Raw genomic sequence first — 19324 nt, forward strand, 5'->3', positions numbered from 1 at the left:
TTATACTTATATGCAGAAAATAAAGATATTTCAGAACTATCTCTGATAAAATAGTTCATATGGATACAGTTCACTATAAAATAATATCTATTAATTTTGCTTTTTCACATTGTGAGGCAGAATTTACATCTACTTCACATTTATCGCAAAATGTTATTTTTCCAGTCCCTAGTAATCAATATCTAATAGTAAAATTGTACCATGTAGTTGTGTCAGCTAGTACTGAACTGTTAAAATGACAAGCCACTATGTTTTTCATTTGTGTAAATTAATGTGTTAATCTGCCACTGGTGAATTTTGTGAGCATTTGTTAATGAGTAACTTACCGATCTGTGTCTAATATTGTGGCTCCTTCAAGTTTCAAAGCTAATCATAATAGGGAACATTACATGTCAACAAATATGAAGAGATAGAAAATCATTTGTTGCAGTATTGTATATTTTCTTTAACCAATATCCCTGAAGCCCAGTAAAAGCAGGATGATTTTAGGAAACTGGTTATGAGACATCTGAGGTGGAGTTCCAGGCCAGTAAGTTTACAACTTGCACACTACTGTTTCAGCAGTAGTCCCTTCAGAAGACACTAACATACCACAATATTCACTGCACTGGAAAACATTCACTAAACTGGAAAACACCAATAAAATGTCTCCACAGTAATTATGCAGTGTTTCTTGTGGTCATTTGGCATACTGATGGGTTGCAATTTTCAAAAAGTAGTTATCCAATGCCTATGTTGGTTTATAAAAAATACAGGCATCAGATACGCTTTTTTGCGTGCCCAAGGTACACTACATCCCTCATTACTGTGTTTTCTCACATAGTATGTCCAGTTTTGGAAGTCCCAGCCCCAACTGTATTAAACACATTTTAAAACAACTCATTTATATGGTCACTCTCCCAACCTAGCATGTCCAAATTGGGTTGTATCAATACCATTTGACTGCTGCAACTTTAGCCACTGAGAATTCTGGGAGTGGGATGTTTGCAGATACGGGATGAAGAAATGTGTGGGGAGACAGTGCTTTTCAGTGCCAGCAACTTTGCACATCATATGGATCATTTGTTATGGAACAAATGATGTGTGGAAGTAGTTTGTATACATTGGCAGTAACTATGACAACTTCCAACTTCCGTAGCATCCAAACATAAATGGAATATTTACTAGTTTATAAATCGGTTGCTACTGTTCTCTGATCTTGTTCAGATCACAGAAATGGCAAACAAAAACAAGTGTAAGGAGGTCAGTTCCCAGAAATGGAAAACATGCTACTGAAGTGGACAACACAAGCTTGTGTTTCGAATATTACAACTGATAGTATTGTGGTTTGTGCTAAGGCAAGCTATTTGGTACAAAAGTTTTGACTCACAAACTTCAAAGCATTTAACAGCTGAATTGAAAGGTTTAAGAACCGACAAAATTTAGTGCATAAATGTGTTCGTGGTGAGGCTGGAGGCATAAACACTGATACTGTTCAGTCACGGAAAAATACTCTTCTGTTAATCATAGAAAGGTACAGACCCAATGATTTTTTTAATGCAGATGAAACGGGCTTATTTTGTCACCTTCTGCCTGACAAAAATCTTGAGCTCACAGGAGAGAAATGCCATGGCATAAAGAGAAGCTAACTGTCTCATTATGTTGTAATGAAAGTGGAACACTAAAGTAGGGATCACTAATAACTATAAAGGCAAACAGTCCATGATGCTCTAAAAATGTGCAGACATTTCCATGTAAATATATGTCTAATGCAAAAGCAAGGGTAATAACGATTATGTATATCTGAACAATTCTTGCATGCCTGGGATGCAAGGTCGGATGTCACAAATAGGAAAATCATCCTGTTTATTGACCAGTGTGCAGAGCATCCCAACTCTACAAGCTACCTCCAGCCACTGAACCAAGGCTTTACACAACATATAAAACAAAAATACAGTATGATTCTAGTACAGGAAATGCAGGCCTGTCTTCATACTACAATAAGAAAGGTAATGATCTTGGCCCTACACTTTTTGTAAGAGGTGCTTGGGATTCCATATGAACAAGAACAATCTCAAACTGCTTAAAGAAGGCTGCCTTTCATCAGGCTAAGAATTATAGAGTGAATGTGGGGCTTCTGAGCTTTGTTGTTTAGTATAAGAAGCACATTATAAATAACTAATATCGTAAATTTCTATGTGGATGTCATGGCAGAAAACAAACGAATTGCAGCTGAACAATGACAGCAAATAAAGATGTACAATACACCAACAGTTTGTTGAAATGACAACCCCTATTCTATTAACAGCAGTGATGCACTAATGGATAGATGCTAAATGAAAGATGTTCATTTATACCGAGAAATGGTACAGAAACTAAATTTTAGCATATTTTTGCTTTCCTACACAACATGCCACAATCATATTTTGGATGCTGGAGGCTACATGTTCTTGCATAACATAACTTTCTGCATTCCAATTGGCTGTTGGCAGAAGTATACACATCTGACACATTGGACTTAGCCAATGTCACCATATTTGACACATTTTTGCCTCTTGTATACTAACACACAGTTTTGAGTTTCTCAATGTGGTTCTGAATGTGTTCTTGAAAAGGCACATTTTGAAGTATAATATAATGAGACAGCGTGTAAGGAAGAGTAGTGTTGAAGAGATCACATACTACCCCAAATATGGCAGCCTTAATTTCGCATTTCCAATGACAAAAAAATCAAATAATTACCATATTAGGTATTTTTAGACAGTTTGTTTTTCTGCTAATGATGTCCAAAATCTGTGGTCCCTTCAAAAATGTGCTAACAAGATTCCATTGTACTTCCTTTCAGGTACCATTAAAATTCGATGTTTGAATGCTCTTACTTGAGATCATATATTTGAAGAAATGAGCTCTTTATCTTATATGAGCTCCAGTGCATTTTTGGTTTTGAAAAGCAAACCTAATATGGTACTGGAAATTAAAAACTGAACTAAAATAATTAAAACAGACACCATATTATCTCCTTCAGAAAAAAATGGAGAGAGACTATTTGCTGATAAAAGGTCTGCTTCTGAATGTTACTTTGTGTGTTCTTGGAGTCTGAGATATTGAGACAGAAATAAGAACAGAAAACAATGACAAAGGCCTTAGTAGTACTGTATCAGAAGTTTTTTATGCACGGCTAAATTTACAGTCAGCAATCTGGAATATCCAACGGATGAATTAAATATCAGCTTGCCATCCTATTGCTTTCTTTTAGCTGATTTATGTACATAAGGGGGAAATTTACACCCTACACATCTCTCATTAAAGCTGCAGAAGAGGCAGGGTAATCACACTATGCACACCAAGTATTCTATTAAAGAGCTGGCCACCTTTAATAAATACTTCTACTGGTCCCAGTGAAAGTTCCTTGCAAACAATCTTACTGACACCTACTTTTATGAGTCACACTTCAAGAAAAAGTTTGCATCTAAAGAATCATTATGAAATAAATTAAAAAACATTTCTGAGGAAATTCATAATTTATTCAAGTTTCTACTAATAAAGTGTGGTCTCAGTCGCACCAAATCACCACATGTGCAGCTGTATAATTTTCTGGTGAGGTCATTACACATCTAGCTCACTGAAACGATAAGAGTTCGGGCTTAAAATGTCTTCCTTAAATTACATGTCAGTAAATCTTGAAAATTGCCAAAATATTTCTTCAGGAAAAAAATGATAAATACATAAAGACATGTAGACTCAAATTTGCAAAATCAGTGCAAAGAAGGGATATGGTGTCCTGAATTTTCACGCTCTCCGTGCTGTGTACATCATACAATCTGACAATGCAGATACTTTGTTGCCATCAAATTCAAGCACACAAAAATCATTACATTCTATTGTACATTGAATTGTCAAATTGAATACCCATGATATTTTTGTTAATTATGGTCATTAAATGAACAAAAATTAATGTTCATCGGAGCTTATCAAAAATCACAGTGCTAAAGACTATTATGATATTAAACTTGCTAATGTATGATGATCCTGTTTGTGTGTGGCTTTTGATTCTGGATTTACAATCAAGGGGTTTATGTCCAACTGATAAATGTTTTAATTAAAGGCTGAGTGTTATGTATTTTTAATCAAAGGCAGTAGTGGAAGGAAATGAACACAATATTGCTAGAGAGATCAGCCTGACAATAACGATTTATGAAAAGCACAGAAATCTAAATCAAGATAACCAAACAAAAATGTGATTTCATCTCCAGAATATAGCTGAAGCATACAGATGAAACTGAAGAAAGGAACAAATTGAAGAAGGAAATTGTTACAGGTATAACACATTTACGGTAAGGAGCAAGAAAAGACAGTGGAGAATATACGAGGGCTATCCACAAAGTACATTACGTTTTGGAATTAAAAATAAATAAAGTATTGGAAATTTTTCTTATTATATACAGATGAAAGCCACACTTAAATACTACTTTTCTACATAGTTGCCATTTAAATTAAGGTACTTATTGTAGTGATGGACGAGCTTGGAAATTCCTTCGTCGTAAAATTCGGCCGCCTGCGCCTTCAACCACGTGGTTACCTCTTCTTGAAGCTGTGCGTCGTCATCAAAACGCTGCATAGCCAACCACTTCTCCATTGCTGGGAATAAGTGGAAGTCGCTCGGTGCCAGGTTGGGACTGTATGGCGGATGTGGAAAGAACTCCCACTTAAAAGTTTCGAGAACTTCACGAGTGGAATTTGCCGTGTGGGCCCGGGCATTGTCGTGAATCAGCCAGATCTTTGAGCCCAACTTTCCCCTGCGCTTGTTTTGTATTGCTCTTCTGAGGTTGTGCAGAGTTTGGCAATACCTTTGAGTGTTTATTGTTTTGCCTCTTTCCAGGAAATCCACAAAAATCACACCTTTTCTGTCCCAAAAGAAGAGGTAACTACGTGGTTGAAGGCGCAGGCGGCCGAATTTTACGACGAAGGAATTTCCAAGCTCGTCCATTGCTACGATAAGTGCCTTAATTTAAATGGCAACTATGTAGAAAAGTAGTATTTAAGTGTGGTTTTCATCTGTATATAATAAAAAAAATTTCTAATACTATACTTATTTTTAATTTCAAAACGTAATGTACTTTGTGGATAGCCCTCGTACAAGGAGATGGAGAGGCAGTATGTGTCATTTTCAAATGAAGGCTGACATGCAATACACAAGGAACATCCCGAACATCACAGGCTCTCAACTCAAAGAAATAAGTGTTTGTAAAACCGGCACAGGACTACCCATTTCTACCAAAACTGTTAGTAATAAATCATTATTACAGAAAATTTGCAACACAATAATATCTCATTGGTTTTCTTGCTGCGTCAATCCTCAGTCTGATATAAACAGCAGCAGGTAGCCTCCGGATGACTGATATGCAAATAAAGGTTTTCACGGGATGTCAATGCAATAAAAGCTTCTTGGGCTTCTTGCCAAGTCAACCTGCAATGGACACACTGATACAGAAAGGAACCCATGAAGAGTCGTGCTTGGGTAGCTGTTGGTAGAGCACTTGTCCGCAAAAGGCAAAGGTCCCAAGTTCCGAGTCTCAGTCCAGCACACATTTTTTATTTGCCAGGAAGTTTCAAATCAGTGCCTGCTCTATTGCAGAGTGAAAATTTCATTCTGAACCCAAGAATATCTTACTGCAATGACACACGATGAGACCCTTCATTTGCATACACAGAAACTTTGTCAATTAAAACATACAAGCAAATGCTGCAATTGCATTGCCTTGTTTAAATAGCAGGATTACAGGGAACATACAGCACTTTACACAAGTCTGAAGCTGAGAGAATATTAATGAACCTGATTAGAAATTCAAGTAGTGGCATGTTTCACAGCACGACTACTTCTGACCAAAATCTTGACAGCCCTCCACTGCAGTCCATTTTCTTTTAGAAAGTGGTTCACCACACCTCTCGAATTTGAGCTTTATTTTTCCTTTAGTACTTATCTACATCTGAAACTGCCATATTCATACATTTCCCACTCAATAACCGCAAGTTCTTATGCAATGATGAGGTTAAAGAAGTACCACTAAATTACTCAAGCAATTAGATTACTGTAAGAATCACAAGGCTATGCAAAAGAACAAAATCTTCTCCTTTCTCCTTTCCTTACATCCTCCACCATACCTACCTTACATGAATGGCACACATTGTTACAATCATCTTTAGGAAAAAAGAAATCACAAATACAGTGCCCTTCAAAACAATAAACAGAAAAGTACCTTGTCTTCTAGCTCTTTCCCGCTCCTCTTCTTCACTACGAAAAAGGCCAAATTCACGGCGCAAACGCGCTGTTAAATTTTCTCGCTCTCTCTCCACTAAAGTGGGAGCACAATTCCATCTCATGTAGTTTACATCATCAGATATTCCTGCAAGAATGACACAGTGAAAATTACCTGTTGTATACCTACAACTCACTGAAAAATGTTGTTGCTTTCACAGCTTAAAGAAATCTTCTCTAATTACATAATATGGTATTATTTTTTGAAGAGAGAGAGAGAGAGAGAGAGAGAGAGAGAGAGAGAGAGAGAGAGAGAGAGAGAGAGAGAGAGAGAGAGAGAGATTCCATAGGAAATTAATAATGATAAATTACAGACATGCTAATCTATCTTTCCTGTGGACTCATAAAGCTTCAACAAAGACACATAAATGTGGAAACATAAATAATGTACAAGAGTTTGAAATTCAATTCTAATTCTCAAATCACTGAGACACTGGGAAGAAGTAAAAAGGAAGTTTGGGTTTAACACATGGCCAATGATATAACTAAAACATTACCCCTCTCAGTGAGAGAGATTAGTCTATTAATGCGGAGGATCTACCAATTTTAAGTCAATAAACAATGAGCTGCCAAAGTTACTGCTACAATAAAATGGCACAGAGTAATTTTTACTGTATTCCAACTAAAACAAAACTGTCACACACAAATAATACAGCTACTCACCACATATTTAGTCATACATAAGATAAAGAAATTGTATAGATTAGTCACCACTTGTGCATGGAGACCTCAGTCAGCAAGAACTTTGCTCATCAAAGGCCGCGTTCTAAGTTTAAGTTGTTGACCGGCACATAGTTTTAATCTGATAGAATGTATGAAAATTACACATAGTACAGCACAGAGTAAAAGTTTCATTGTGCAAAGATAAATAAGCTGGCAATAGCAAAAATATTAAACTATAATCTGAGAAAATAAATTAAAGAATGTACTATGATAACTTGGCTCAATGGCTCTGATGAGTTTGGAAAGCAGTAGAGAGGTACTAACAGACTGAAATTTGTGCCAGGTCACAAGGAGTGTCTGGGTAGCAAAGCAGGTATGAGCAAGGCCTGTAAAATCCCCGGATCCAAGTTTAATTTCTTGTCAAGCATCCAAGAGGACCCACAGGAAGGACAGAGAGCTAGAGTGTGACGACTCATCAACAATTAGGTCATTAGAGACAGAGCGCAAGCCTGGATTGGTAGAAGTAAGGGAGCACACTCGCCATGCCTTTTAAAAGGAACAGTCCCAGTATTTGCCTTAAGTTATGGAATTGAAGAAAGTCTAGCCTAAATTTGGATTGCTGGGTGGGGATTTGCACTGCCATCCTTGGTCCTTAGGACCCAGAAGAAATCTATTGAAAAACTAGGATAGCCTTCTTAATAAAGGTTCAGCATTTTTCTATCAGGCACTCTCAGTCAGCACTACAATTTTGTTAACCTTTTACTTCTGTCACCACAGTTGTGTGCTCTTTTAGGACAAGTATAAAATTTCCCTGCTTGGCACTGATATGGCATTGAGGTCAGTTAAAATGTTTTTATTGTGTCGGTTCAAAAATGTTCAAATGTGTGTGAATTCCTAAGGAACCAAACTGCTGAGGTCATTGGTCCCTAGACTTACACACTACTAAAACTAACTTATGTTAAGAACACCACACACACACACACACACACACACACACACACGCGCCTGAGGGAGGACTTGAACCTCCGGCGGGAGGGGCTACACAATCTGTGAAATGGCGCCTCAAACTGCGTGGCCACTCCGCGTGACTATTTTATTGGTATATGATCTAAAACTACGTAAGTCAAGAATAAGCTAGGCAATCGTAATATTTTTGTTTAGAAAGCTTCTTAATGTATCAAGGGAATTCAAAAAGAAATAAGCCAGAGGCTCTAAAATGAAAACTGATAAGGGATTGCAAAGTCGTTTGTGTACGGAAGCAGGTGCGATCCCTACAAGAGCGTTAAGTTTCCAAACTTGACACTAGAGGAATACGGGCGCACACAGTGAGCATTTGCACAAACCTACCGTCCTTTTCTGACATAGCAAATTGGAACTATTCCATCTGTAATAATGCATTTAGTTTTACTGGGAATCAATTTAATTAAAACTTATTATGTAACAAGAAAAACATTGTGACCTAATTTCTGGGCCTGGTGACACGATAAGGTATTAAGACTGGCAGTTCAGCTTCTACATAACATACACCAAATTCTCTGAAATTAGTTTGTTTATGCAATAATTAACAATAAATTTCATAATTAGCCAAATTATAAATCACCCTTTTACCCCAGTGCTTATTAAATTCTTATCTTAGCCACTGTACTTTTATTAATCTGCCATTGTACTTTTATTAATCTGATTTTTATGCTGCAGGTGACATACTATTTGATTTGGTTATTATAGAGGGAAACATTCCACGTAGGAAAAATATATCTAAAAACAAAGATGATGTGACTTACCAAATGAAAGTGCTGGCAGGTTGACAGACACACAAACAAACACAAACATACACACAAAATTCAAGCTTTCGCAACAAACTGTTGCCTCATCAGGAAAGAGGGAAGGAGAGGGAAAGACGAAAGGATGTGGGTTTTAAGGGAGAGGGTAAGGAGTCATTCCAATCCCGGGAGCGGAAAGACTTACCTTAGGGGGAAAAAAGGACGGGTATACACTCGTGCACACACACACATATCCATCCACACATATACAGACACAAGAAGACATGTGTCTGTATATGTGTGGATGGATATGTGTGTGTGTGTGCGCGAGTGTATACCCGTCCTTTTTTCCCCCCTAAGGTAAGTCTTTCCGCTCCCGGGATTGGAATGACTCCTTACCCTCTCCCTTAAAACCCACATTCTTTCGTCTTTCCCTCTCCTTCCCTCTTTCCTGATGAGGCAACAGTTTGTTGCGAAAGCTTGAATTTTGTGTGTATGTTTGTGTTTGTTTGTGTGTCTGTCGACCTGGCAGCACTTTCATTTGGTAGGTCACATCATCTTTGTTTTTAGATATACTATTTGATTTAGTCAACAAGTAAGAATTTTGCATAATTTACAGTGTATTTCAATATGGTGTATGTACTCTTAAGTAAGGTATTCCCAATGTGGATGCACAAAGTACTTTGATCAACTTTTCTGAATTTCTAGATTACTGCAGTTCTTACAAAACAAAATTTAATCAATACTTATAATACATCCTGAATAGCAAAATTTAACCTAGCTGCTTTTCAATGACTGTGCAGTTTCTGAAATAAAAACTTGTTCATCCACCAGTCTTTAGATGGATGTCACTCAATGTCAACAGTCTAGGTCCAGTTTGTTGATGACAATACATGCACCTGCACTGCGAAAACTAAGCAATGTTGATATTTAAAAAGTTTCTAGTGATTTTTGTAACTCATACTCTGATTAAAACTAACTTTGTAATTGTCAGTTGCAATGGCCAGGAGGGGGGTTGGCAATGTTGCCGGAGTGCAGCCAGTCACACTTTACAAGGCGCTGCACATATCTACAAATCAAGCAACACAGTACGCACTTGGCACTCGAGAAACAACTATGACTGGATGGCAGCTGGCCCCTACCACTCTACTTGCTGAAATGTCAATCACAATACTAATTTTAATCAGAGTATAATTAATATTTTGACTGAACTCTCTCTTGGTTGGTAGGAGACTTTAAGTGAAGATGAGCTTTCATTAAGAGTAGTGATTTTTAATTAATGAGTGAATTAAGTGAACTGTTGCAGTGTACTTTTCTCTGGCAGATTTCTGTGAGCCAGTACTGTACATGAACTATGACATTTATGTAAACATGGAGAGTGTTTGCCCGATTTGATTACTTGGTTTAGGAACTTGATTATTGACAGTGCTTCATTAACGTGTGTTGTGATGATTTTGTAATTTATATGAGCGGTTCTGCCACTGAACTCTATAGTTATTTGTGGCTGCCAACCTGATTTTATGCACTAGTATTTTCCCCAAGTACGAAAATTGGTCATCGTCCATACAGGGTAACTCTGAGGCTAACAAAATATGTGTAAAAGTGCAGCCTATATTGTGGTGAAACTATGAAAAGCAGGTTGTTGCTTTACACCATGCACTAAGTAGTGGAGAAAACAGAGAAATGGATGCTTCGAAAGAAGAGCATAGGGATTTAAATGCATTTCCTTACAGCAAAAGGAGTGCTGAGAATGGGAATTCAATGAAAAATGGCACACTCTTAACATTCAATTAAACCTCTGGGGCAATGGCTGCCACCATAACTTGCTGGACAATAGTATCAGTAATGGTGTGGCATTTCAGATGATGTGTGATTGGGCAACGACATCTGTCCTTTCTTGAATTGCTTGTGTCATACCTTCACCCTTGTAATGGATGTGTAGTGCTCTTCACAGAATTGTGCCATTTTTAATGAATTTCAGTTCCCTTCAGTTATTCCGCTGTCAGGAAATGCACTACACTTCTTTTGAAGCCTTCATGCCGCTGTCTTCAGCACAACTCAGTGCAGTCAATGACAGATGTGTGCACATGCTCACTTTGTCATCACATGGGCATGGGCCCATGTCCCTCTAGTGGAGAGTTTGGGGCCTCAGTGCTTTCTTCCATAGGCATTCACATTATGAACCTTCCGCGGCTTTCATTTTACAGCCTCCAGCTCCTTTTTTTGTGAATGCCCTTATAGTCGTGTTGTATCTGATCTTTTTAAATGGATGTGGCAAAATATCACAGTGCTATAAATTTGAAATTGTAATGAAAAGGAAAGATTACAACTCGCCATACAGCGGAGATGCTGAGCTGCAGACAGGCACCACAAAAAAGACTGCTAGAGAAGTAAGCTTTCAGCCAAATGACCCTCTTCTGAATTACTAAAAAGCAGGCACATGCATGCGTGCTCCCCCCCCCCCGCCCCCCCGCCCCACACACACACACACAAACGCAACTAACACACGACCACTGTCTGTGGCTGCCCAGACCAGATTCTGGCCTCAGCAGCCAGAGACAGTGATCACCTGTGTGTGAGCTGCATTTGCGTAAATGTATGTGTGTGTGTTTTTTGTCTAATTCAGAAGAGGGCCTTTTGGTTAGAAGCTTACTTGTCTAGCAGTCTTTTTGTTGTGCCTGTCTGTGACTAAACATCTCAATTATATGAGTAGTAGCGATCTATCCTTTTCATTCCAATGTTGTTATTCCATCCTGGATTTACCACTGTTTGGTACAATTCTGTTTGCTTTGGACAGTTTACGGCTCACAAATTCATCGAAAGTTGGTGAAGGTTTATGATTCTGCTATTTCATTTTCAGCAGTTAAGAAATGGGCAGCTGATTTCACAATTATTTGTAACTTTCTTGAAAATAATCCACTTGGTGGACACCTGGCAACTGCAACTGCAGCTGGAAATATCAAGAAAGTATACAATACTGTACTAAATGATCAGTGAATAAAGGTATATGAAACTCCTCATCTCATAGGCACATCAAAAGCAAAGAGTGTGATTTATATAAAGAATTAAACGTGAGAAAACTATACGCAAGACGGCTGCTGAATTTGTTGAATACTGAACAGAGCAAATTTGAAATGACGATTTTAGTTCTTTAGAAATAAATCCAACTCTTTTTGGGTACCAAATAAAAACTATGTGGGCTCAAACCACCCCACACCAGAAACAAAACAGCACTCAAAGGCAATGAGTGAAGCCAGTGTTAGCTAAGATGAAAATGCGATTTTGCTAACTGATTACCTTCTGAACGGTAAAATAACAGCTGATCAATACTGGACTATCAAAAGAAGGAAAGAATCACTATTCATCAAGACAAAAGAAGCTAGTGACAGGAAATTATTTGGAATTCCTCAATTGGGTAGGTAGATTAGAGAAGTTAAAAAGAGAAATGGATACGTTGAAGTTACATATAGTGGGAGTTAGTGCAGTGTGATGGCAGGAATAACAGGACTTCTGATCAGATTAGTACAGTATTATCAAAACAAAATGAAATAGGGATAATGCAGGAATACGTCTAATAATGAATGAGAAAATACAAATAAGCTACTATGAACAAGACAGTGAACATATTACCATGGCCAGTATGGATACGCCAGTCAACACCCACCATAACAGTATAAGTTTATATCCATACTTGCTTTGCAGATGACGGACAGATTCACACACACACACACACACACACACACACACACACACACACACACCTATGCCCTTACATGGTGCCTGCTGGGTGAAAAAGAGGCCTTACCTTCAGTCCCACACCCAAGTTTAACCATACTGGACTTATCAAAGACCCACTCTCCTTTCCACGGTCCATATAGATGAAACACTTCTTTTCCACCAATTCCTCCAACCAGAGCTAACCTAATTTTAACACTGAACCTTACCTCTCCCAGTTAATACCCTCCACCCAACTGTAACCATCCCACTCTGCCACCTAACCACCCCCTGGGCATCTTCCAGGAATTCCTTATCTCCAACTTTGTCTCACCATCACCATCATTCCCCATATCCCTTCCTAAGAACACTAACCCTTTGACAGAAGAAAGGGCAGCCATGCACATGTAACCTCCAATCCCTACTGAAATCCATAAGCAGTTTCCAGAACCTCTGCTCCGAGTCAATCTCCCGCAACACCCACCCTCTACTTGCTCCCTAAAATCTGTGAACCCCACAATCTTGGATGCTCCATTGTAGCTGACTATTGTGTTCCCACTGAATAAATTTCTGCTCTTGTTGAACAGCACATCCAACCAACTGCCCGAAATCTAGCCTCCTACATCATCAAAGATATTAACCACCCCTTTACCTCCTGGACCCCTACTTGTCACTATTAAAAAATGCCATGTCCCCATACACTGGCATCCCTCATGCCTCTAGTCTTGTCCCTATCAACCTGTTTATGGGCAATCTACAGGTAACTTTCCTAGCCTAGCCTAGCCTAGCCTAGCCTAACCTCCCATCCTCCTACTCTGGTTCTGGTTCACTGATGGTGTCTTCATGATCTGTACTCATGACCAAGACATCTGATCCTCTTTCCTACACAACTTCAACACCTCGTCTCCTACCTGCTTCAACTAAGTCCTCCTCAACCCAACAATCCATTTTCCTGAACATTGATCTCCACCACTCTGATGGTTCCATCCACATCTGTCCAGATTAAACCCACTAACCATCAACAACACCAGCATTTTGAAAGCTGCTATCCCTTCCACACCAAAAAATCCCTTCCATATAGCCTAATCACCCATGGATGATGTACCTGCTGTTACAAGAGCTCCCTTGCCCAGTATGCTGAAGGTCTCAAGAAGACCTTTGTAGACAAGGACTGCCCCCCCCCCCCCCAAACCTAGTCCACAAACAGATTTCCTATGGCATATCCTCACACACCTGCAATCCTCCTACCACCCCCAAGTACCAACTACCAAGTAGTGCCCCTCGTTACCCAGTATCACCAAGGACTGCAACAGCTGAAGCATATCCTTTGTCAGGGCTTTGACTACCTCTTGTCATGGCCCAAAATCAGGGACATCCTATCCAAGATTTTCCACACACCTCCCGAATGGTGTTCCACTGCCCAACCAACCTACACAACACCCTAGTTCATACCTATGTCACTCCCATTCCCAACCCTTGCCACAGGAATCCTATACCTGTGGTGGACTAAGATGCAAGACTTGCCCAATCCACCCACCCAGCGCCTCCTGCTCCCCTCCCGTCACAGGCTTATACTATCCCATCAGAGGCCGGGAGACCTGTGAAAGCAGGCATGTCATATACCAATTCTATCGCAAATACTGGCCAGTTTTTTATTTCGGTATGACGACCAATCAACTGCCCACCATCATGAATGGTCACAGCCAAACTGTCACCAAGAACAAAGTTCACCAACCAGTGGCCAGCATGCTCAATTTCAATGGCTGCTTCACAACCTGGGTCATCTGGATCCTTCCCTCCACCACCAGCTTCTCTGAGCTATGCAGATGGGAGTTGTCCTCTCAACACATCCTTCACTCCCATAATTGTCCCAGATTCAATCTTGAATAATTCGCTTTCCCCACATCCTCCAACCAACTGTTTCCCCTTCCTCTGTCCTGTCACCCACACCAAGTTCATATCTCATCAACTTAAGCGTGTGCTGTTCTTCACTGGTTCTGACAACGGTGCACCCCATCTCCAGCCTGTGTACCTGCCACCCCTGCATCCCTACCCAGCAAACCAACTGCCTCCCTCTCAAGCCATAGCCACCAACTCCGCCCCCCCCCCCCCCCCAAAAAAAAATCCCTCTCCCTGTCTCCTACCTCTCCCCAACCCACATTACAAGCTTGTCCATCTGCCGAATGCAGCACTGTCACTGTTCATCCAAATGCTGCTGTGTAAGGGTATGTATGTATGTATGTACAGAGTGGTCCATTGATCGTGACCTGGCCAAATATCTCACAAAATAAGCGTCAAACGAAAAAACTACAAAGAACGAAACTTGTCTAGCTTGAAAGGGGAAACTAGATGGCGCTATGGTTGGCTCGCTAGATAGCGCTGCCATAGGTCAAACGGATATCAACTGCGTTTTTTTAAATAGGAACCCCCATTTTTTATTACATATTCGTGTAGTATGTAAAGAAATATGAATGTTTTAGTTGGAGCACTTTTTTCGCTTTGTGATAGATGGCGCTGTAACAGTCACAAACATATGGCTCATAATTTTAGATGAACAGTTAGTAACAGGTAGGCTTTTTAAATTAAAATACAGAACGTAAGTACATTTGAACATTTTATTTTGGTTGTTCCAATGTGATACATGTACCTTTGAGAACTTATCATTTCTGAGAAAGCATACTGTTACAGCGTGATGACCTGTAAATACCACATTAATGCAATAAATGCTCAAAATGATGTCTGTCAACCTCAATGCATTTGGCAATACGTGTAACGACATTCCACTGAACAGCGAGTAGTTTGCCTTCCGTAATGTTCACACATGTATTGACAATGCACTGACGCATGTTGTCAGGCGTTGTCAGTGTATCAAGATAGCAAATATCCTTCAACTTTCCCCACAGAAAGAAATATGGGGACATCAGATCTGGTGAATGTGAGGGCCATGGTATGGTGTTTCGACGACCAATCCACCAGTCACGAAATATGCTATTCAATACCGCTTCAACCACATGCAAGCTATGTGCCGGACATCCATCATGTTGGAAGTACATCGCCATTGTCATGCAGTGAAACATCTCATAGTAACATCGGTAGAACATTACGTAGGAAATCAGCACACACTGCACCATTTAGATTGCCATCGATAAAGTGGGGGCCAATTATGCTTCCGCCCATAATGTCGCCAAGGTCGCTGATGTTCCACTTGTCGCAGCCATAGTGGATTTTCTGTTGCCCAATAGTGCATATTATGCCAGTTTATGTTACCGCTGTTGGTGAATGACGTTTCGTCGCTAAATAGAACCCTTGCAAAAAAAATCTGACATCGTCCCGTAATTTCTCTCGTGTCCAGTGGCAGAACTGTACACAAACATCGAAGTCGTCACCATGCAATTTCTGGTGCATAGAAATATGGTACGGGTGCAATTGATGTTGATGTAGCATTCTCAAGACCAATGATTTTGAGATTCCCGATTCTCGCACAATTTGTCTGCTACTGATGTGTGGATTAGCCGCGACAGCAGCTAAAACACCTACTTGGGCATCATCATTTGTTTCAGGTTGTGTTTGACATTTCACATGTGGCTGAACACTTCCTGTTTCCTTATATAACGTAACTATACGGCGAATGGTCCGGACACTTGGATGATGTCGCCCAGGATACCGAGCAGCATACATAGCACACGCCCGTAAGGCATTTCGATCACAATAGCCATACATCAACACAATATCGACCTTTTCCGCAGTTGGTAAACGATCTATTTTAACAGGGGTAATTTATCACGAAGCAAATACCGTCCGCACTGGCGGAATGTTACGTCATACCACGTACTTATACGTTTGTGACTATTACAGCGCCATCTATCACAAAGCGAAGAAAGTAGTCCAACTAAAACATTCATATTTCTTTACGTACTACACGAATATGTAATAAAAAATGGGGGTTTCTACTTTAAAAAATGCATTTGATATCTGTTTGACCTATGGCACCGCCATCTAGTGGGCCAAACATAGCGCCGTCTGGTTTCCCCCTTCAAGCTAGACGAGTTTCGTTCTTTGTAGTTTTGTCGTTTGATGCTTATTTCATGAGATATTTGGCCCGGTCACTATCAATGGACCACCCTGTATGTCAGTGTGTGTGTGTGTGTGTGTGTGTGTGTGTGTGTGTGTGTGTGTGTGTGTGTGTGTGGTTTTTTTTACTCTAGCTCAAGAAAGGATTACCTCTGAAAGCCGGAAAGTTTTCTTTCTTTTTGCGTGTGCCTGTCGAAGACTCAATGATCCTGCTTTTCAGTGATTGGTCTCCTTTACTACAAAAACAGTAGATGAAAATGGACTGGGGTAAAGGAATGAAGGGGAAGCAACCGGGCAGAATTTTGCACAGAGCACAATTTAATAACTGCTAATAGTTTGTGTAAGAATTACGAAAGAAAGCTGTATCTCTTGGAAGAGACTAGAGACACCAGAAGGTATCAAGTAGAAGAAACTGCAGATAGGTTGGAAATTAAGTACATGGGATATGGATTTTTTAAAAAAAAACAGATGTTGTTAACGAGTTTGAAAGGGAGCGTTAAGCAACAATTGATCGAAACAAGGGAAAGGAATACAATAACAGCCAAAGGGCGTAGCATCGTGTCATGAAAAAGTGAAGGTAGTAGAGGTTTAAAAAGACCAAACCCAACAAAACCATTGGCCTTGCCGCAGTGGTAACACCGGTTACCATCAGATTACTGAAGTTAATCGCTGTTGCGGTGGGCTAACATTTGGGTGGGTGACCATGCAGTCTGCCAAGCACTGTTGGCAAATGGGGTGCACACAGCCCTTGTGAGGAAAACTGAGGAGCTATTTGATTGGAAGTAACAGCTCCAGTATTATAGATTGACAAAATGGCTCGGAGAGTGGTGTGCTGCACATGTGCCCCTCCATGGCGTATTCGGGTGGAGTAGAGTAGCAGACCCAGTAAAATCCTTGGATAATATATGAAATATTGAACTAAACTGACGAAAGGAGAAAATATAAAGTAGCAGCAAATAAATAAGGACGAAAGTAAATACATATTTTTAAAAATGAGACTGACAGAAAATGCAAGATGGCAAATGAGTAATGACTAAAGCAAAAATGCAAAGCTTTAGAAGCATGTATTATGAGAAAGAGAGATGCCAACTGTAAGAAAAGCAAAGCAAGCTTTGCAGGAAAGAGAAGCACCTGTATACCTATTACTGGTATGCTATTAGAGCTCTTAATATTCAAAGGAAAGGCTGAAAGGTGGAAGGAATATACAAACATTCTATTTCAGAAAAACAAACTTGAAGAGAATATTATAGAAATAGAAAAAGTAGTACACAAATATGAGATGAGAGTATGACACTGTGAGAATAATTTGACAGAGTACTCAAAGACCAAGTAGAACAAGGCCCCTCAAGAGGACGACATTCCTCAAGTTGTTGGGCTCGGTAGAGCCAACCATGAGAAATCTATTCCACCTGCTACACAAAATACATGAGAAAGTCAAAACACTGCTGGACTTGAAGAAGAATATAATAATTACAATTCCAAAGAAAGCAGGTACTACAGGTGTGAATATTACTGAACCATCAGTTTAATAAGTCATGGTTGCAAAATACTGACACAAATTATTTACAGAAGAATGGAAAAACTGGCAGAAACTGATCTCAGAGAAGATCACTTTGGGTTCTGAAGAAATGGTGCAAGCCTAGTTTTATCACAGCAGCTAGTTTTATTCTATCAACTTCTTAATACCAAATCTTATTTGTCAACACTGGGCAACTATTTATTAGCTACTTTGCAGTAATAAGGTTAATTAATGGCACAGGGATCCAAGTTTCATCCATTCGAGCAACTCTATAAAGAGTTTTTGGACTACTGGCGGGCAGCTCAGATTGGTTGGTTGGTTTGTGGGGTTAAAGGGACCAGACTGCTACCGTCATCGGTCCCTTTTTCCAAAAAACTAAAGCCACCCAAAGAGAATAAAAAACGAACAACAGGAAACACGGCAGACGACACAGGACAAGAAATACTCCGACAGAGAACAGACAAAACAAATTAAAATCACACCAAGTGTGACGGTGGTTGGCCGACCACAGAGAAAAAAAGGAAAAGCCAACCACCGAGAACACATTAAAAACTCAATTTAAAATCGGAGGCCAAAAGCCAGAATCAACATAAAAACAAACACTCAGATTAAATGATAAAAACCCCCTGCTCGAATAAAACGTAAAACTAAGCTAGACATTGCATTGTCGTCAGTTAAAAGGGCAGGGAGCGTATCAGGCAGTGCAAATGTCTGCCTGACCACATCTGCCTGACCACAGCTAAAAGGGGACAGGCCAACAAAATGTGGGCCACTGTCAAAGCCGCCCCGCAGCAACATAGAGGAAGGTCCTCCCGGCGCAGTAAATAACTGTGTGTCAGCCGGGAGTGGCCAATGCGGAGCCGGCATAGGACTACAGAGTCCCTGCGAGTGGCTCGCAGGGATGACTGCCACACAGCTGTCGTCTCCTTGACAGCACGGAGTTTATTACGTGTGGTCAGTTCGCGCCATTCATCGTCCCAAAGTGCAAAAACTTTGCAGCGTAAGACTGCCCTCAAATCAGTCTCCGGGAGGCCAATGTCCAGAGATGGTTTACTGGTGGCCTCTTTCGTCAGGCAGTCAACATGTTCATTGCCAGGTATCCCAACATGACCAGGGGTCCACACAAAGACCACAGAGCGGCCGCAACGTGCAAGAGTATGCAGGGACTCCTGGATAGCCATCACCAGACGGGAACGAGGGAAACACTGGTCGAGAGCTCGTAAACCGCTCAGGGAATCGCTACAGATAACGAAGGACTCACCTGAGCAGGAGCGGATATACTCTAGGGCTCGAAAGATAGCA

At 40.1% G+C, this 19324-nt stretch overlaps 1 protein-coding gene across 1 annotated transcript in view; it reads right to left on the bottom strand.

The window, feature by feature from the left end:
* Positions 1-19324, bottom strand: part of LOC124722691 — a 321460-nt gene that overhangs the window by 18582 nt on the left and 283554 nt on the right. Inside the window, exon 21 of the mRNA XM_047247831.1 lies at positions 6237-6383. Within this exon, the coding sequence (XP_047103787.1) occupies positions 6237-6383 (147 nt within the window). The remainder of the gene's footprint in view (positions 1-6236; positions 6384-19324) is intronic.

This window comes from Schistocerca piceifrons, chromosome X (genome assembly GCF_021461385.2).
Source record: "Schistocerca piceifrons isolate TAMUIC-IGC-003096 chromosome X, iqSchPice1.1, whole genome shotgun sequence".
NCBI lineage: Eukaryota > Metazoa > Arthropoda > Insecta > Orthoptera > Acrididae > Schistocerca > Schistocerca piceifrons.